The sequence below is a fragment of the Oryzias melastigma genome, linkage group LG20 (assembly GCF_002922805.2).
Source record: "Oryzias melastigma strain HK-1 linkage group LG20, ASM292280v2, whole genome shotgun sequence".
NCBI classification, from domain to species: Eukaryota; Metazoa; Chordata; class Actinopteri; order Beloniformes; family Adrianichthyidae; genus Oryzias; species Oryzias melastigma.
Window position 1 is genome coordinate 5,057,389 of NC_050531.1, and position 20,523 is coordinate 5,077,911.

At 34.6% G+C, this 20,523-nt stretch overlaps 1 protein-coding gene across 6 annotated transcripts in view; it reads left to right on the top strand.

The window, feature by feature from the left end:
• Nucleotides 1–20,523, top strand: part of LOC112151573 (dnaJ homolog subfamily C member 13) — a 49,513-nt gene that overhangs the window by 10,673 nt on the left and 18,317 nt on the right. For 3 of the 6 annotated variants that reach the window (XM_024280567.2, XM_036217330.1, XM_024280568.2), the window contains 20 exons: nucleotides 432–507; nucleotides 1,416–1,565; nucleotides 3,668–3,709; nucleotides 3,792–3,992; nucleotides 4,072–4,278; nucleotides 5,800–5,895; nucleotides 8,429–8,520; nucleotides 8,608–8,774; nucleotides 9,514–9,593; nucleotides 11,089–11,258; nucleotides 11,363–11,395; nucleotides 11,943–12,042; nucleotides 12,115–12,222; nucleotides 12,304–12,459; nucleotides 12,538–12,594; nucleotides 14,695–14,816; nucleotides 16,386–16,461; nucleotides 16,551–16,646; nucleotides 16,721–16,861; nucleotides 19,089–19,106. In XM_024280567.2, the coding sequence (XP_024136335.1) occupies nucleotides 432–507; nucleotides 1,416–1,565; nucleotides 3,668–3,709; nucleotides 3,792–3,992; nucleotides 4,072–4,278; nucleotides 5,800–5,895; nucleotides 8,429–8,520; nucleotides 8,608–8,774; nucleotides 9,514–9,593; nucleotides 11,089–11,258; nucleotides 11,363–11,395; nucleotides 11,943–12,042; nucleotides 12,115–12,222; nucleotides 12,304–12,459; nucleotides 12,538–12,594; nucleotides 14,695–14,816; nucleotides 16,386–16,461; nucleotides 16,551–16,646; nucleotides 16,721–16,861; nucleotides 19,089–19,106 (2,188 nt within the window). The remainder of the gene's footprint in view (nucleotides 1–431; nucleotides 508–1,415; nucleotides 1,566–3,667; nucleotides 3,710–3,791; nucleotides 3,993–4,071; nucleotides 4,279–5,799; nucleotides 5,896–8,428; nucleotides 8,521–8,607; nucleotides 8,775–9,513; nucleotides 9,594–11,088; nucleotides 11,259–11,362; nucleotides 11,396–11,942; nucleotides 12,043–12,114; nucleotides 12,223–12,303; nucleotides 12,460–12,537; nucleotides 12,595–14,694; nucleotides 14,817–16,385; nucleotides 16,462–16,550; nucleotides 16,647–16,720; nucleotides 16,862–19,088; nucleotides 19,107–20,523) is intronic. The other 3 variants (XM_024280565.2, XM_024280566.2, XM_024280570.2) reach the window with 3 other exon arrangements.

Below are 20,523 nucleotides of genomic sequence, written 5' to 3' on the forward strand. Positions count from 1 at the left end.
CCTTTGACTGATTTGATGTCAAGATTAAAAATCATTGCTTTGGATTTATTTTTTAATTAAAACATGCTTCACTACTCAGTGGAGTGTAATTTTTAGCAAAAAAAAACTATCAAAATGATAATTTGAAGGCCAAATTTGGCAAAAAAAATGTTCAGAACAACAAGGAAATAGCAATAATTTTGTTAGAAACAAACCCAACTAATCAGTTAAATATGAAAATTATCAAATATTTTTAGCCAACAAGTTCATGAGTTCTATATCATCTTCACACTTGTGCTCTCTGGTTTTCTAAACTGTAACTATGGTAACCATGTAGTGATAATACCACCTTAATAAAGGCAGCTAAAACTAAAGGGAAGTCGTTTCTGATGTTTCACACATTGACGGATGACGCTGTGGTGTTACTGAATGAATCATCCTGTCTGTTCCAGATACAAGCGAGTCTTCTCAGTGGGGAGTCACGGCATCACCACGTACAACCCGACCACGCTAGAAGTAACCAATCAGGTTTGTATGGAAGCTGTGTTCCTGACAGACAAACTTCTTCTGTTTTTATGTGGTCTATTGAAAATCAATTAAAGCATGTTTGCTAAAAGACAAAGTGTACTTTGAACGCCTTGAGTTGATCTCCTGAAAATGCTGTTGAGTAAAAACATGAGATATATCAATAAAATAAAAGAGCTTGTTAACCCTTTATATGGGGTCAAACCAGGATCAGCTGAAATTGGAAATTTGAAGAAATGTAAACTGGAAAGTATCCTTTTTTTATTTGCAGCAGTTTAGTTTTAAGTATTTGTCCAAATTTTTCAATTTCCTTTCAAATTTTTAATGTGTACTTTTGAGTTTATATGTAAAAAAAAAATTAAAGTAAGTTGTACTTCAGCTAACTTCATATCGTTACCATGAAAATGGATTCATGCACTATTTTGTGTTTGATAACATTTTTTTATTGCAAATCTAAGGAATTTTTAGTATAAAATAACTTCTTGTAATTCACTATATGCGTTTTATCCTTTTTTATAGATTTTTTTTGTAAAATTGTTTTTTTAGTTTTTCCAGTTTTGCATCCTGATTGGCTGTAGATATTGTCTTTTAATCCCCTCTTTACTGTTTATTTTGTCTATCTTCATTCTTCATCGCAATCAGACCTTTTTTTTTATTCTATTATATACATTTTTTTATGAAGGTTTGAACTTTCAGAGTTTAAACAAATGAGAAAACTGTGAAAATGTTAATCTCCTTCTGGGAAAAAGTGTGTAGTGAGGCGTTTTACAGCCCTAAAACATCTGTAGTCCTACTTTGTGGTTATTTTTAGAAAACAAGCCCTTTGATAAATGAGGAAATGCTGCTTTATGATCTCAATTTCTCTGTATTGGTTTATGACTCACGTTGTATTTGTTTTGTGTTGCTGTTAGTGGCCTTACGGAGACATCTGCGGCATCAGTCCTGTAGGAAAAGGTCAAGGCACCGAGTTCAGCCTCACCTTCCGCAAAGGCAGCGGCAAGAAGTCGGAAACTCTCAAGTTCTCCACAGAGCATCGGACAGATCTCCTCACAGAAGCGCTGGTACGTGGAAGGACTCGCAGCACTGAGTCACGGGGGTTTACGGAGCTGTTTTCTAGGACATAGTTTCTGCAGGGCGGCAGGAGTTTATTTAAAATTTGCCCTTGAGTGGTGGGTGGGACCATTGACGTAGAGCGACCCCGCCCCCTCTCCCAGTTGTGGATTAGAGCAGAACAGGGAGCCCACCCAGCGTATTTTTTGTCACAAATGACCTAATTTTCAAATGTCTTTTTTGTTTGATTCAAAACAACTTGAATAAAGAATAAGTTGCATATTTTTTGCATAGTTTGGCCAGAAGTGTGACATAAATGTGAAAAAATGTTGCCTTGTGTTTATTATTTTTCCACTAACGACCTCTAGAGGGCACTGTAAGCCCCGGCAGATTAGTTCAAAAACGATGATAAATTCAGTGGATTTAGGGATTTAAAGTGATATAAAAAGTTCTTGGCATGTTCTTTAGTATGGACGCTGAAAATGGCCTACCCTACTATTTTTCTTTTTTTACTGTTTTCTCATGATAATCCACTATCTTGTTATCAGAAGAAAACGACATTTGTTTTCTCACGATGACAAGATAGCAAGAATATACTGTAGTCTCTGGCTCTGTTTTCTCGTGATAATGAGATGCGAATCTCGTTATCACAAGAAATAGATTTGTTTTCCCCTGGTACCGAGATAATATATATAATATACTGTGAAAACCAATTTTGTTTTTCGTGATAACGAGATTGTGAATCTCATTATCACGAGAAAATAGAAAGGGGTTTCTACATGATAATCAAGAATATACTGTAGAATCCGTCTCTATATTCTCGTGATAATGAGATTCACTATCTCGTTATCACAAGAAATGAAATTAGTTTGCTCATGATAACAAGACAATCAAGAATATACTGTAGAATCCCTCTCTATATTCTCGTGATAATGAGATAGTGAATCCCGTTATCACGAGAAATCGATTTTTAAAAAAAAATGTATGGCAGGTCGTTTTTGGCTTCCGTACTTTAGGCTTTAGTTATCCGAATAATAGTTAATTTGTTTTGCTAATATATTAGAAACATATTCAATATGTTTCCTGAACCTACATATGGTTACGTCTGTGAAATGTGCAAATATTCAGTCTAATATTGTTATCTATCCAGTTATTATGATTTGCCTTTTTCAGAGGAAATGTCCATTCTCGGTTCTGTATTTTAACTAAATCTCTCCCAAAAGTGCGACTAATATTTGATATTTTTCCTTTTTTGTTATGTTTGTTTTGCATCTTCGACTTGAACTCCAGAGCGACTTATGGTCTGATGATTTTCTTAAAACATATCCTCCAACATCAGAAAAAAATTGTGCAAGAACAGACTAAAAACACCATATTCACCGGGGTGGATCATTATAAAAGTGGATATTTAGATATAGAATCAATTTTCTAAGGTAAAATCCACATCCAGATATTTTTTTCTGTAAGAATTTATCATTTTATAAATTTTAATTATGGCTAGTTGGGGGAAAAATTGATATTTGGTGCTTAAAAAAAAATAGTATTTTGGTTTTATTTCTGGAAGCTGACGGTAGTTCATTAAAAATTCACCCTTGAGTGTCGGCGAGACTTTTAGCATGGAGCAACCCCGCCCCCTTTCCCCTTGTCATTGCCCAGAGCTATTTTTTTATCCTCGTAACAATTTGAATAAATAAATACTTAAACATGCAACTTTGAGCTTAATTTTCTTGATGAATGCCACAAGAACCTGTTAAAACACTTTTCACTTAAAAAAAAGATAATTTGATTTATAAATAATCTTCAAAAATAATTTCCTGTATTATTAAAATCTAATTTAATTCCTTTTTTATGACCCCTTTTCACTGGTAAAAGGGTTTTTGTCTTTTGTCAGTCATTTCCATCCCTACTGGAGCCTTTTAACAGAGATTTCTTGGTTGAACTTTAATTCTGATTCTGCAGACTGATTGTGTAGAAATGAGGTCAGTTGGGTTTTAAGTAACAACAAGGCAGTGTTTGACATTAGGAAGTCGATTTTTTTTTTTTCGGTCGTAGGGTGAGTCAGCAGGCTGCTGCGTACATTCACACATGTTTTTGTTCTTGTTTTTATTTACAGAGATTCAGAACAGAGTTTTCAGAGGGGAAGATAACTGGCCGGGTAAGTTATGGAAAAAAAAGATTAAAATCAGGTGCATGACGGAGCATGTCTGTGCGCTGAAAGACGTGTATTTCTCCCACAGCGGTACAACTGCTACAAGCACCACTGGAGCGACACGAGGAAACCTGTGAGCTTAGAGGTGACCCCTGGAGGCATCGACCAGATCGATCCCCACACCAACAGAGTGGTGTGCTCCTATGACTATCGAAATGTCGAGGGCTTTGTGGAGGTTTCCGATTACCAGGGAGGGTTTTGCATCCTCTATGGAGGCTTCAGCAGGCTGGTATGGATTTGCAGTTTAAAAAAACGTCAGTAAATCTTGAGATTTTATTCCTAATATTCTCTTTTTTTTTCCCTGTCAGCATCTCTTTGCCTCGGAGCAACGAGACGACATAATCCGCTGTGCCATCGAACACGCCGGAAACTTTATCGGCATCATGCTGCGTCTACGGAAGGAGGCGCTGACGTTTGAGAGCTTCGTGACCGACAGGCTGGGGAAGTACAGCTCAGACGAGAGCATCACTTCTCTGGCCGAGTTCGTGGTACAAAAGATCTCCCCTCGACACCCGGTGAGAGCACCAGGCCTTTAAAAACAGGACATCTTCCAAAAAATAAATAAAAAATTGAGTATTTTTGTGTCTAGATGACTTTATGTTGTTGTTTTTTTCACCCCAAAAGTTTAATATTTGATTTTATATTAACTTGGATCCAGATAACGTTGGATGTGGTTGTAGAATAGGCTTATTTGAGTGGATATTGGATTTATAACATGAGTTTATTAACAATAATCTTCAGTAGAATCATCAAACTTACCCATAAAGGCCTCAAAGGGTGTTTGAAACCACACTGCATTTTTTTGAGTTAATTTTTTACAGTAGATCATGTTCTTCGTCCTGATTGGCTGTAGATCAGAATGCATTCAGTTTGCCAAATTTATATAAATATTCAGATCTTTTTTATTCTATAAAAATTGATTTATTAAATAAAAGTTTGAAATTTGAGAGTTTGGTTTAAAAAGTCTGTCTGAGAAAAGTGTATAATCAGCTCAGAGGGATCTCTTTATGATTATTTCTGTTATGAATTTGAAATATTTTACTATGGAAATTAATGGAAATGGAAATTTACATTGAAAGCTTGTGGTTATTTAGTAAATTAATGAGTCTCCAGTTGTTTTTTCGAATAGGACGTCTTAGTGTGGCCTCTCATTTGTTTTTAAATCTTTTAAATCACATTTTGTTTTGCGTCTTTTGAGCAGTTTTTTCTGCAAAAATGGTTTCTTATTTTTTTGCTATAATCATGATTATCAAATTCTTTTGATTTTTTACATTTTTTTCTACTTATGCAGACTATAAATAATTTAAGCAAAATACTTAAAAAAATCTAAATCTGCAGAAGTTTTTACTATTTTTTATTTATTTTTTATATGAAAGCCTTCCTAGAATTTAATAAGCAGTCGTTAAATAAAAGCACAAAATTGTTACTTTATATGTCATCACTGGTACAAAGACAATACAAAGTGCTCTTTGTTCAGTCATTAAGAACAAAAATTAATAAGAGTGTAAAAATAAACCTTAAAACCGTCTTAAGACCATAATACAATAAGTGTTGAGAACCCACAGCGACAATTTTAATTTTGGGAATTTTTACTCCTTTTAGTATTTATTTTATTTTTTTATATAATTTTTTACTGCTGCAAACCAAAACACAAAACAAAAATAATCTAAGTTCACCAGGATCAAGTAAACAAGAAAACATCCAATGTTACACATTTCCTGCTGCTACCAGTTTGAATTTTTAAGGTTTATTTAGTGAATTTTAATATATTAATTCTATGTTTGAACATTCATTAATTCCGGGTTATTTTTAGAACGTAACTCATATCAATCACTGTATGATGGTTTCTGTCGTTAACAGATCTGATAATTGATTTAATAAAAAAATATAATAAATCAAATCTAAATATCTGAAGTTAAATAATTAGTTTGTGTCTTCATCAAAGGTCGCGCCTGAGTAAAAATCCCCTTTTATTCCAGCAGGTTTGGATTCATAAATGATGTTCTTCATGAGGACTTTCCTCTGATCTCTTTCAGGAACCAGTGAAACGCATCCTGGCCCTGACAGAGACGTGTCTGGTGGAGAGAGATCCGGCTTCATACAACATCGTCACCATTAAACCCTTTGGGGAGGTGAGCAGCAGGATGATTGGTTCACGAAGCAAAGACGCTTTAAACGGTACGGGTGTTGTGCCATGGTACGTTTCCCCCGCCAGAATTAGTTTCCCCCATCGCGGCACGACTTCTGGCATCATTGAATTGTTTTGTAGCACTCATATTTTCTCCCATAAAACTTAAAAAAGAAGGTGCATGATTACGAAATACTTTATACTGTAGTTTTGGGGGCTTTATTTTCACGTTTTAATTTTCATCCACATACTCTAAAACAACGAGAGGGGACATGGAATCTGTCAGGCCTCTGCTGACCCAGTAATAATTTGCAGTTGAAGCAACAACGATTTATTATTTGTTCGTTGCTTCCATTGCAAAGTTATTTTCATAAATTGTGTTTCTTTTCCTAAATTCGCCAAACTTAGGTCGTTGTTTTAACACATAAAGCACATAGAATATGTGGAAAAATATGCAAATATGACAAACTCCCTAAAGACCCAGAATAAAGTATATCGTCAACATCCACCTTCTTTTAACACTTTTTAATGTTACAAAACAAATCCATGTTTGGGGAAACAAATCCTGACAGGGGGAACGTAACTTGGCATAACACCGGCTCCAACTTGAGACAAAGTTTCTGTACTCCTCCTAAGTTAAAATGACTTTGTACATCTCTGATTGAATCTGTAACAACCATGGTAACATGATAAACCACAAAATTGAATAAACGTCTCAGAAGCTGGTTCTCGCCGGATCTTGTTGTTGTGGTGTTGAGCCGTTCAAACAGGTCGAGGGTTTAAGTGTAAAACAAAAGTAAGACGCTCAACTACATGTTTGTTTATAAATATTTATTTAAATATCATCTTGGCAGCATTTTAAATCGATAGAAGAATTGCCAAATGAAGTATTGCGATATTTCAATGTGATATTTCGATGTTCTTTGTAACGAGATATTATCTCGTTTTCTCAACAAAGCAATCTTTTTTTGCACAATAACTTATCTCTTTTTATCTTCTTATCTCTTTTTCTAATTTTATCAAGAAAACTGACTTCATTTTTTCGTTATAACGAGATATTATCTCGTTTTCCTGTTGTAACGAGGTATCTCATTTTGTCGTGATAACGAGATATTATCTTGTTATAATAATTTTCTCAAGAAAACTAATTTTTCTTTGTCATTATAATTAGTTATTTTTTTGTTTTCTCGTTATGGCAAGTTGTTATCTCGTTATAATGTGTTATCTCGGTTTCTCGTAATAATGAGTTATTATCTTGTTTTGTCAAGAAAGCAATCTTTTTTTGCACAACAACTTATTATCTCTTTTTCTCGTAATAATGAGTTATTTTCTAATTTTATCAAGAAAACTGACTTCATTTTCTCGTTATAACGAGATATTATCTCGTTTTCCTGTTGTAACGAGGTATCTCATTTTGTCGTGATAACGAAATATTATCTTGTTATAATAATTTTCTCAAAAAACTAATTTTGGTTTCATTATCTAATTTTCTCAAGAAAACAGACTTTGTTTTCTCGAGATAACGAGATATTATCTTGTTATAATGATTGAATAGAATAATTTATTACAGTCTCGAGGTCCAAACAAGACCATTAAAAACCAACAGAAATTCATACATAAAAGGGACAGCAATTATACAATTTCTTGATGTGACGAGTTATGTCGTTTTGTCAAGAAAATTAATGTTGCTTTTTCATTCTAAGTAGTTATTTTCAACGAGTTATCTCGTTTTCTCGTGACAACGAGTTATCTGGTTTTGTCAAGAAAACAATTTTATGAGTTATCTCTTTTTTTGTAATAATTTCTAATTTTCTCAAGCAAACGGACTTCGTTTTCTCATTATAACGGGATATTATCTCGTTTTTCTGTTGTAACAAGGGTTTTCTCGAGAAAATAAACTCTGTTTTCTCGTGATAACGGGATATTATTTTGTTATAATAAATTGAGTAGAGTAATTTATTATGGACTCGAGGTCCAAACGATAAGACCATAAAAAAACCAACAGAAATTCATAAATAAAAGTGACAGTAATTATACATATAAAAATATTTCTATTTTTATTGTAACGAACTATTATCTTGTTTTCTCGTTGAGACGAGTTATGATGTCGTTTTCTCAAGAAAACAAATTTTTCTTTTTCATTATCAGTAGTTGTTATCTCAGTTTCTCGTGATAGAGCGTTATCTTGTTTTGTCAAGAAAACAATCTTGTTTTTGAATAACGAGTCATTATCTCTTTTTCTCCTAATGAGTAATTTTCTAATTTTATCAAGAAAGCGCACTTCGTTTTCTCGAGATAACGAGATATTATCTTGTTATAATGAATAGAATAGAATAATTTATTACGGACTCGAGGTCCAAACAACAAGACCATAAAAAAAACAATATTAATTCATACATAAAAGTGACAGTAATTATACATATAACAATACTATATAGAAGAAATGAAGTTTTGTGATGTTTCAATGTATCATATTTTTTTTTTATTTTAGTTCTGAGTAAACGGCTTCGATTCTGTAACTCCTGATCTGATTTCAGGTGTTTGCCCTCATCTGTGACGTAGACAACCCTCAGGTGTTCACAGTTGAATTCATCCGAGGTCAGATCAGGAAGTACTCCTCCACTGAACGGTAAGTTTACATAGAATGCTGCTAATTCCTCTTTATGACCCTTTTCTGCACAATGATGGAGTTTTTTTTGCATGTAATGTTTTGCAGAGACTCCCTGTTAGCCAGCCTGCTGGATGGAGTCAGAGCGTCAGGCAACAGGGACGTGTGCGTCAAGATGGCGTCCACGCAGAGGGGACAGAGATGGGGTCTGCTGAGCATGCCGGTGGACGAGGAGGTGGAGAGTTTGCATCTCCGATTCCTGGCAGCACCTCCCAGTGAGCCGCCCTCTGATCGTATTTCACATCTCGCTAATTTAGAAGAAGCCTTTCGAGAGAGAAAACGTCTGAAAGTGTCTGGAACATTTGATGAGTACAGTGAAGAATAGTTAGAATATGAGCTCATAATGTGAAGGAAACTTTTGATCCTTTGCTGATTTTTATGTGTCATTTGAACAGTAAAAGACAGAAGATGTAAAAATATATGTTTTAAGGAATTTATAGAAACATATTAGCATTTCATTGTGGGAAATAAGTATTTTTAGTCTCTTGTAACCATTAAGAGTTCTGGTTAGTTTACATTGTCTCCGTTTGCTAATAAGTATTAAGTCTTTCTTGCAAGAAGGTTTAAATATTTGTTTCCGTCAAAGAAATGCAAATAAAGTGGATTTCTTGATTTTCTGTTTTCACTGTTCAAATGAACCGCTAGGATGACAATTTCTTTTTAAGTGAGTATACTTCCAAAATCAGTAAGGGATCAAATCTTATCAGTTTCTAGGAATTTTTTTCTTAGTGTCAGTAGAAAAAGATTTCTAAAGCTGAAATCTGATCATCATAAAGCCATCAGTTTCTAGAAGGGTTTATGAGTAATCTGATTAGAATTGATCGCTGTGTTTCCAGCTCCACTTTCATCCAGCCATGTCGTTTTGTTCCAAATAAAACTTTAAAAAATAAATCCTTTCCTAAAATGATTATTTCCCTTCAGCTAACCTTCCTTCTGATTGGTTGCTTTTCTCAGATGGGAACTTTGCAGACGCGGTGTTCAGATTCAACGCCAACATCTCCTACAGCGGCGTGCTGCACGCCGTCACCCAGGACGTGAGTGCGCTCAGTTTCTGTACAATTAGTTTCTGTAAATTACGGAAGCTCGTTTTCTCATAATAGTGAGTTGTATTCTTCTTTCCTCACTGAAACAAACTTTGTTTTCTTGTTGTAACCAGTTATTATCTTGTTATAACAACTTATTATCTCGTTTTCTTCTTATAACGATTTATAATCTCATTTTTCTTATTTAACAAGAACTTGTTATAATGAGTTATCTTGCTTTGTCGAGAAAACAAGCTGCATTTTGTTTTGATAACGAGATATTATCTTGTTATAACAATTTATCTCATTTTCTTGAAAAAAAACCCTTTTTGTCCTGAAAACGAGATATTATTTCATTATGAGTTATCTCGTTTTCTCAGAAAAAACGAGATAACATGAATGATCTCGTTTTTTCTGAGAAAACTTACTTTGTTTTCTCAAAAAACGACATATCTTGTTATAACGAGTTATCTCGTTTTTGACAAAACTACGTTTGTTTTCTCGAGAAAAATGAGATATTGTCTAGAAATAGCGACTTATCTTTTTTTTCTTGACAATGCAAATTTTATTTTGTTGTTATAACAAGATATTATCTCATTTTCACGAGTTATCTTGTTTTTTTTAGAAAACGACATATTGTCTCACAATAACAAGTCATCTCCTGTTGTCGAGTAAATGAAGTTTGTTTCATTGTGACAGCGAGATATTCTCTCATTACAACTTTATCTTGTGTTCTCAAGAAAACAAACTTTGTTTTCTTTTGATAACGATATTATCTTGTTATAACAATGTATCTCGTTTTCTTGAAAAAAAAATCTTTTTGTCCTGGAATCGAGATATTATTTAATTATGAGTCGTCTCATTTTCTCAGAAAAAATCGAGATGACACAAATGATCTAGTCTTTTGAGAAAACTTACTTAGTTTTCTAAAAAACGAGATATTTCATGTCATCTTGTTATCTCGTGTTATCTTGTATCTCGTTTTTTGAGAAAACTAAGTTTGTTTTCTCGAGAAAAACGAGATATTGTCTCAAAATAACAAGTTATCTTATTTTCTTGAGAAAACAAACTTTATATTATTGTAATAACAAGATGTTATGTCATTATGACGAGTTATTTCGTTTTATTTGAGAATATGAGATATTGTCTCGTTATAACAAGCCATCTCCTTTTCTCGAGTAAAAACAAAGTTAGTTTCATTGTGATAGCGAGATATTCTCTCATTATAACGAGTTTATCTTTTTTTCTCGAGAAAACGAACTTCGTTTTCTTGTGATAACGAGATATTATCTTCTTTTAACAAGTTTATCTATTTTTTTTAAGAAAACGAACATTGTTTTCTTGTGGTAATCATATAATTTATCTTTTTTTCTCGAGAAAACAAACTTTGTTTTCTTGTGATAACGAGTTGTTATCTCCTTATGAGAAAATAATAAAAAAAAAAGTAGTGCAGTTTGTTTTCAGCTTCCATGTTAAACTTATTGCTTATTTTTTTTTTGCTCTGCAGGGTCTTTTCTCAGAGAACAAAGAGAAGCTCATCAACAACGCCATCCTGGCTCTTCTGTCTCCGGAGGTGGAGCTACCGACTCTCAACGCCGAGCTGGAAAGTCACTTCCAGGCCATCCGCCGCTTGGTGGCCTCCAAGGCCGGCTTCCAGGCTTTCACCCAGCTGCCTAAGTAAGACCGCGGCGGAAATGCCTCCCCATCCACCCGCTTCTCTTGCTTTTAATGACATCCTGTCCGCCGAGCTGCTCGTAACCAGCATGCTCTGTCATTCCAAGGTCTGGTCAAGGGTCTGGACTCACAGATGCAACGTAAATATGAATCCATACATCTCAGTCTGCCCTTCGCCTCCCTGTTCTTGATCTCCCTCTCGATCCTCTGCGGAGCTTTCCTTCGCTTTATCTTTGCCCGCTTTCATCTGCAGCTTTAGGACATCAGAAGAGAGGTCACGCCGCTCCATATTTTTCAGTTGAGCCGCCTCCTTTAATTTATCCGCTCCTGTCAGCATTTTATCTTTTTCCGTCCGTGTGTCGTCCTCTCTCATCTGCTGCCCCTCGTTCTTCTTCTCTGGTTTATTCAGTCACCCAGAAGTCCTCCCGGGTCACTGAGATGTATGAGAGGATCTTTATTTACCGTTCATTCCCCATTTGTCGTGAACTAAACGGGCCAAATTCGGTTTGCCTGCAAAGATTCATTGCAAGCGTTTCTTGCTGTTTCTCACTACAAACACCTTTTGTTAAGTCGAAGGAAACAACAAGCCACTTTCAAGCAATGGACTCTTTTATCTCTCCAACCTTTAGACAGATTTTTGTGCTTTTATTTGCGAATTTTAATTTTTTTAAACTTCATGTGTTGCAGGTTCAGAGAAAAGTTGGGCGTGAAGACGGTCAAAGCTTTAAAGAGGAACAACAACGGGGTGACTCACGCTGCTATAGACATGCTCTGCGCGCTCATGTGTGTAAGTATCTCCCATAAAAAGCCGAGAACGTATTGATTTCTGTCTCTGAGATGTCTTCCTCTCTGTCTGCAGCCAATGCACGATGATTATGACCTGAGGCAAGAGCAGCTGAACAAGGCTTCGCTGCTGTCCTCCAAGAAGTTTCTGGAAAACCTTCTTGAAAAATTCATCACCAATGTGGTAAATTTATTGACAGGAAGCTTGAACTGATGTTTTTTTATCCAGGAAGGAAATAAGAAGGTGATTCATCTGTTTTCTCAGGACCACGGGACCGGCGCTTTGGTCATCAGCTCCTTACTGGACTTCTTAACGTTTGCACTTTGCGCTCCGTACAGTGAAACCACGGAGGGGCAGCAGTTCGACATGCTGCTGGAGATGGTTGCCACCAATGGAAGAACGCTATTTAAACTCTTCCAGGTGGGTAGTTTAAAGTTAGCTATGATGAGTTAACCGATTGAGCTTCCAACCCATTGATCTTTGTGGTCTTCTCCTCAGCATCCCTCCATGGCGATAGTAAAGGGAGCAGACTTGGTCATGAAGGCCATCATTGAGGTAACGGTGCTTCTAGACTTGGTGCTTTTACACGACTCAAAGGAGAATTATCATCCATGATCAGGAAGTTGATGGAATTGGTGGATGATGATGGGTTCTCTTGATGTCACTGAAGTAAGAATAACTCCATGGTTTGGCGCTGACTCCACCTCCTCCACTACAGCCAACCCAGGAGATCATATGTCCAGGTCGCGCTGTGGTTGGTTAAGCGAAGTCGTGCGTTCATGGCTGTTTGAATGATGAACCTGGAATGACTTAAAATCAGCTTTTGTTGACATGGATGCCAGAATGAGGCGTTTTTTCTTTTAGAATTTTCTAGTTTGGCCACGATAAGTGCGACACATTAAACACAGTGAGACCATAATGTGGAAAACACAAAAAGAGGTGTGTCTTATCACTCCAAAGTAGTGCTGCCACAAACGATTATTTTAACACTCGACTAATCACAGATCGAATATTCAGGTCATGCACAAACTGGATGTAAAACACACATCTTTACCATCATTAGCTTTAAACTAACTTAAAACTAGATATATAGTATTACCTGGGATAAAACTAGTGTTAATGCCTTAACATAAATTTTGCTGCTAATACCTGAAGATGCTGAAATTGATTGCTAAAAAGGCTGAAGATGGTAGCTGAAAACGCTGAAGCTGATATCCAGCTAAAATAATAGTTAAATGCGAAATTGGACTAAAAAAACTGAAAAAATCCTGAATTAGCCAAAACAGCTAACATGCAGCTGAAATATTAGCTAAACTCCAAAAATCCTAATAAAACAAAAATGCCTAAATTAGCCAAAATAGCTACAATGCAGCTCAAATATTAGCTAAACTCAAAATTGGGCTAAAAAACTGAAAAAAATCTTAAATTAGTCAAAATAGCTAGGATGCAGCTGAGCTGAAATGTTAGCTACACTCCAAATTAGTCTAAAAAGCCTAAAATAGCCCAAATAGTTAGCATGTAACTGAAATATAGGCTAAACTCCAAAAAATCCTAAAAAAAAAACCTAAATAAGCCAAAAGAGCTAGCATGCAGCTGAAATAGTTTCAAAACTCCAACAAATCCTAAAGAAAAAAACAATAAAAGCCTAAATTACCCAAAGTAGCTACAATACGTCTGAAATATTAGCTAAACTCCAAAAAAAAAATCCTAAAAAAAGAAGCCTAAATTAGCCAAAATAGCTAGCATGCAGCTGAAATATCAGCTAAACTCCAAATTGGCCTAAAAACCTAAAAAAGAAAAACTCTCAAATTAGTCAAAATAGCTAGGGTTCAGCTTGGCTGAAATGTTAGCTACATTCCAAATTACTCTAAAAAGCCTAAAATAACCAAAATAGTTAGCATGTCGCTGAAATATTGCCTAAACTCCAAAAAATCCTAAAAAAAAAAAAAAAAACTAAATTAGGTAAAACAGCTAGCATGCAGCTGAACTATTAGCTAAGCTCCAAATTATCCTAAAAAAATGGAAAAAATCCCGAATTAGCCAAAATAGCTAGCATGCAGCTGAAATATCAGCTAAACTCCAAATTGGCCTAAAAACCTAAAAAAGAAAAAATCTCAAATTAGTCAAAATAGCTAGGGTTCAGCTTGGCTGAAATGTTAGCTACATTCCAAATTAGTCTTAAAAGCCTAAAATAGCCCAAATAGTTAGCATGTAGCTGAAATATAGGCTAAACTCCAAAAAATACAAAAAAAAAAAAAAAAAAACTAAATTAGCCAAATTAGCTAGCATGCAGCTAAAATGTTAGCTAAACCCCAAATTAGCCTAAAAAACCTTAATAAATGCCAATATAATCCAAAAAGCTTGTAGAATGCCGTTATAACTTTCTACTTTACTACGATCCGATTCTGTTTGATATAAAGTAACGACTATTCGAGTGTTAATTAGTCGTTGACTATTTTAACACTCGATTAGTCAACGATTCGTCGACTAATCGTGGTAGCCCCACTCCAAAACAATTACCTCCCTGTCCAGAAGATGTATGAAGTGAAACAGAGTTTTCCACAATATCCTGAACTTATTGTGAGTAGTGTAAGGTCCATCATCTTATACAGCTTGAGATTTGTGCTTAATAATCTACGTTTTGTTTTAACTCAGGAGGGAGACAAGGAAATAGCCACTAAAATGCAGGAGCTGGCCCTGAGCGAAGGAGCCCTGCCGAGGCATCTGCACACGTCTCTGTTCACCATCAGCTCAGACCAACGGATGCTCACCAACAGGTCCAAACTCATTCTGTTTTAGGATTTTACATCTCTTTGTGTTTAGTGTCCATCACTCTTAGAACAGCCTGGGTCGTGTTTCAAAAACTAAGTATAGCAGCAAACAGAAAGACTAGAAATGTGATCAGAATAGCTTTATTTGCCTCTAGGCTTCTTCTTTTGGAGCACTTCTGCCATGACTCAGATTTCAACAGAAAGACATGTTTGCCTGAAGGTTAGCGCCATGACGGAACCATGAGGAGCACCGTCAGCATGGACACAGCTGGACAGTGAGAGGAGTGGAGGCTGGAATCTGAAGTCTGACTGAGCCGCTCAGTTTGACTCCTCGTGTCATTAGATTACAAAATGAACGAAAACTTAGTAAGGTAGCATCTGAACAGATAAGTCTAATCCACTAGAGGTTGAAGCTTTTCTGTTTAGAGAGCAGTTGTGAGTTAAAGATTATAATTTTTGCTGCTTGCTGGTTAAACGTAGTGATCAGGAAGTCTTGTAGATCTGCATCACAGAGGAGGAGGGATGACACTGATGCTGCTCTGGATCGGGAATGATGCCACCTTTTTCAAAACTTAAGGCTTTTTCTAATTTACTTTTTTCCACAAATTTGAATACTTTTCAATTTTATATAGTTTTTCTAAATATAATTCTAAATAACTACAATAATGATAATATCCTTTTTTTTTGACAAATATACATTTTTAATAGGGATGTTTTAATTCACAATTTTATTTTTGAATTTACTTTTTTTATTCAAATTTACTTTAATATTTATGTATTTATTATAAAACATTTTTAAATTCAGGAATTAAATTTACTTTTTTTAAATTTACATTTTTAATTGTACTTTTTTTAATTCACTAAATTATTTTGAGACTTACTTTTTTCAAAATTATATGTTTAATGGTACTTTTTTAAAATTTATAAATGTATTTTTAAATTGACTTTTTACAATTAAAATTTTACTTTTTTAAAATGTTTATTTTTAATTGTACTTTTTTAAATTCACAAATTCATTTTTCAATTATATATTTTTTTAATTTACATTTTAGTGGTACTTTTTTATTTCACTTTTTATTGTACTTTTTTTAAATATATATATTTTAAAGGTACTTTTATTTTTAAATTTACTTTTTTAATTTACATTTTTAATTGTACTTTTTTTCAAATTCACATATTTAATTTTAAATTTACAATTTCTTTTAAATTTGCTTTTTTTCCACTGTCTCACTTTTATTCATTTATTTTTTACAAATGTTCCTTTTTTATTAATGATTTTCTTTATTATTATTATTATTATTATTACTATTTTTCCTTAATTTTTACATTTTAAGTTTTAAATGTGCGCGGTCAAGTTTAAAACTATTTTCATTTTGTTTTGTTTTTTATAAGTGTACAACCTGTTTTTTCATTCACTTTAATGTGGCTCTGATTTGACCTCATACTTGATGCATTTACTCCAATCAATGAGCTGATTTTCAAATAGTTGATGACACAGGTCTTTATAACATGATGCTGTCATTACTTTTGTTTATTATTGAGTTAAATGTTTGTCATCGGGTTTTTACCGTCCAGGCAGCTGAGTCGTCACCTGGTGGGACTGTGGACCGCAGAGAACCCTGTGGCGATGAACCTCCTCAAGAGGATCCTGGTGAGCTTCCAGATCAGCTGAGATTCAAGTTTCTCTGCAGCCACCGTTTTCATTAGGAACTCATGCGCCTCATTTTCTGCTGTTTGCAGCCGACGGGTTTGCTGGCGTATCTGGACAGTACCGACTCCGTCCCGGAGAAAGACGTAGACAGAATGCACATCCGTGATAACCTGAAAATCGCCACGGTAACGCATCGCAACAACTTTGCTTTTATTAAGAAATAAGTCAGACAAAAATAACTAGTTTTTGCTTCCTGCAGGACCAGCTAAATCGCAACAAGGTGCCTGAGTGGCAGCGGATCGCTGGGAAAGCCGCCAAAGAGGTGGAGAAGTTCGCTAAAGAAAAGGCCGATCTGGTTCTGATGCACTGGAGGGACAAGATGGGGATCGCCCAGAAGGAGGTAAGATTTCCGTCTTTCATTTAGGGCGCTGGCTTGCATGTTAATAATTATTTATGCTCAGGTGTCTGTGCAGGTTTGTGTTTTTGCAGAGTGCAAACTAAAACATTTCATTTATTTTGCTTGGAAAGAGCAGCTGGTCTTTCTGCAGTTTACGTCAGGTTGCATTTAAAAGTGCGTGTCCATGTAATCCAATCTGCTTCTGCACTGGTGCTGGCACAAACGATTATTTTAATAGTCGACTAATCACAGATTATTCTTTCAGAATTTTCGACTGATCGCGTCATGCACAAACTGGATGTAAAGCACACATCTTAACCATCATTAGCTTTAAACTAACTACAAACTAGATAAATGGTATTACCTGCAAGAATGCTAGTGTGAATATTGTAAGCTGAATTTGGCCACTAAAGATGCTGAAATTGATAGTTAAAATGACTGAAGTTGATAGCTGAAATCACTGAAGCTAATCACTGAAAATGCTAAAACTAAACAAAGCCAAATTAGCCTAAAAAAACAAAAAAGCCTAAATTAGCACAAATAGCTAGTATGTAGCTGAAATATTTGCAAAATTCTGATTTAGCCTAAAAAAGCCAAAATTATTAAAAATAGCTTACATGCGGCTAAAATATTAGCGTAACCAGAATTAGCCTAAAAAGCAAAAAAGCCTAAATTAGCCAAAATAGCTTACAAGCAGCTGAAATATTAGCTAAACTCCAAAATATCCTAAAAAAAAAGCCTAAATTAGTCCAATTAGCTAGCATGTAGCTAAAACATTAGCTAAATTCTTGAGTGGCCTAAAAACAAAAAAGCCTAAATTAGACAAAATTGCTATAATAGAGCTACAATATTAGCTAAACTCTGAATTATCCTAAAAAACAAAAAAGCCTAAATTAGCCTAGATAGCTAGCATGTAGCTGAAATATTAGCTAAACTCCAAAATATCCTAAAAAAAGCCTAAATTAGTCCAATTAGCTAGCATGTAGCTAAAACATTAGCTAAATTCTTGAGTAGCCTAAAAACAAAAAAGCCTAAATTAGACAAAATCGCTATAATAGAGCTACAATATTAGCTAAACTGTGAATTATCCTAAAAAACAAAAAAGCCTAAATTAGCCAAAATAGCTTTCAAGCAGCTGAAATATTAGCTAAACTCCAAAATATCCTAAAAAAGCCTAAATTAGCCAAAATTGCTATAATAGAGCTACAATATTGGCTAAACTCTGAATTATCCTAAAAAACAAAAAGCCTAAATTTGCCAAAATAGCTTACAAGCAGCTGAAATATTAAACTCCCAAATACCATAAAAAGCAAAAAAAAAACCTAAATTAGCCAAATTATTTTCCATAAAGCTGAAATATTAGCTAAACTCCGAATAAGCCTAAAAACAAAGAAGCCTAAATTAGCCAAAATAGCTAGTATGAAGCTGAAACATTAGCTAAACTCCAAAATACCCTAAAAAAACCCAAAAGCCTAAATTAACTAAATTAGCTTACATGAAGCTGAAATATCAGCTAAAATTAAAATTTGCCTAAAAAAATGCCTAAATTAGCCAAAATAACTAGCATGTGGCTGAAATATTTGCTAAACTCCAAAATAGCCTAAATCACAACAAATCCTTAATTAGCCAAAATTACTAACATGTAGCTGAAATATTAGCTAAACACTGAATTAGCCTAAAAAATAAAATCCTAAATTAGTCAAAATAGCTAGCTGAAATATTAACTAAACTCCAAAATAGCCTAAAAAACCGTAATAAATGCCAAAATAGTCCAAAAAGCTAGCAGAATGCCATTATAACTTTTAACTTTATTACACTCTGACTCAATATAATATAAAGTAATGACTAATCGATAATTAAATTAGTCGTCGACTGTATTAATCGTTGATTAGTTGACTGATCATGGCAGCCCTACTCTGCACATGAGCTGATTAAAGAATAAACGTTTGTTCATAAATCCTTCTTTGGGGTCACTCTTTGCTTTTGCACCTTCGATCTGTTGCATGTTCTTATCATTTGAGTTTTCTTCAGTCTGATCACTTTAAAAATTCCCTTTTTTTACCTTTTAAACTTTCATTAAATGATGAGCCTCAGAAAATCCAATAAACGTGTCTTTGTGTTCATAGTGCATCAAACATGTTGTGATTTTGATCTGAGGAACATTAACCTCTCTGTGTCTCCACCCCACCTCCTGTTGTCTTTTCTGATTTCTGTGCTGTCAAACATGCAGCAGGACAGAAATAACCTGGTAAGTTGGACTAACAAAATTGGATTCTTAATCATCCTTTTCCCCTAACCGTTGATTACCCATCATGACATCAGCGCCATCTTTCATTGAGGATTTTCCCACAAACTTTAATGAGCAGGAGAATCAAACCGAAAATGCTCGCCCTGCTTTCTTCAGAGGTCATTTCCAGGAGGAAGAGATTTCTGAACTTTCAGATGGATGGAAGTGCTCGGGCATTAGTAAATAATGGCTGCATTTACAGTAGTACAGTAGTACAGTTATCAGAAGCAGGAAGACCTTTGCAGAAACGCCTGTTCTTTTGTTTTCAGTGTTTTCTGGTCTGGAACTGAAATGTAGGTCGTTTTAATGCTGTATTTGACCTTTAAGTTCTGTTTAAAGCTGCATCTCATTTATGTTGGCTCAGTCGATTATAAAATCTAAGGAAGGAAACGGTTCAACAGCTTTGATTATTGACACTATTTAGCATTTTTCTGACTTCCCACATCCAGTAATTACCTTTTTAGTGCCTCAAAATGACATTTTAGTTTAGTCCTAATTTATCCCTGACTTTATCATTCTTTAGAAGATTCACTCCAATTAAAAAAAATATTTTAAAGATTGATTTTAAAACAAATTATCAATTTTTTTTAAGTGAAAAAAGTGTTTTTTAATGTGTTTTTGTGGTATTTTTCTGATGATAAAGGACACATTTAAAGAAAATTTAGCTCAAAATTTTAACAATTCAGTCAAATTGTTGTGAATCAGGAGCAGATGATTTAATAATCTTGAAAAGAGCATAGAAAATATGCATGGGCGGGTCACCAGATTAGAACTCGTAGCTTGTGGGTGGGGAAACCACTGTTAATTCTGGCCCGCCAAACCAGAATAAACGGTTTTGATAACCCGTATTTGTTTATTTTTCTTGTAGTTCACAAATAAATTCACTTTTGTTTAGGCGCAGAAAGTTATTCTGAATTCATGCAGTGTTTGAAGATCTGTTGTTTTTACGATATTTGTGTGTGATTTCTAGTCATTTTCCGATTTTTTTTTTCCCCTGAAAGACGTTGACCTTTTGGTGAAAATGGCACTAAAATGAGAACAAAAACCACCGTTTAAAATGATCTCCAAAAATGTAGTGTTTTAATTTTCAATCAAGATTAAATCATATTTTTATCCAGATCCTGTGTTATTTTAACAAATTATTACTTAAATCCACTCCTGGTCCGCCCCTTCTAAGAACATTTTCCCTTTCCTGTCTCAGCATCTTTGAAGGGAAAGGGGGCGGGGTTGCTCCAGTCCCGCCCACATCTCAGAGGCAAATTTCTAATGAACCATTGTTGCTCTGCACTTTTAAAAAGTGTTTTAATATGGCTAAAAATCAAAGGTGATAAAAAGGTGATTGGAGTGGGTCTTTATTTTCACTTTTTGACGTAATTCT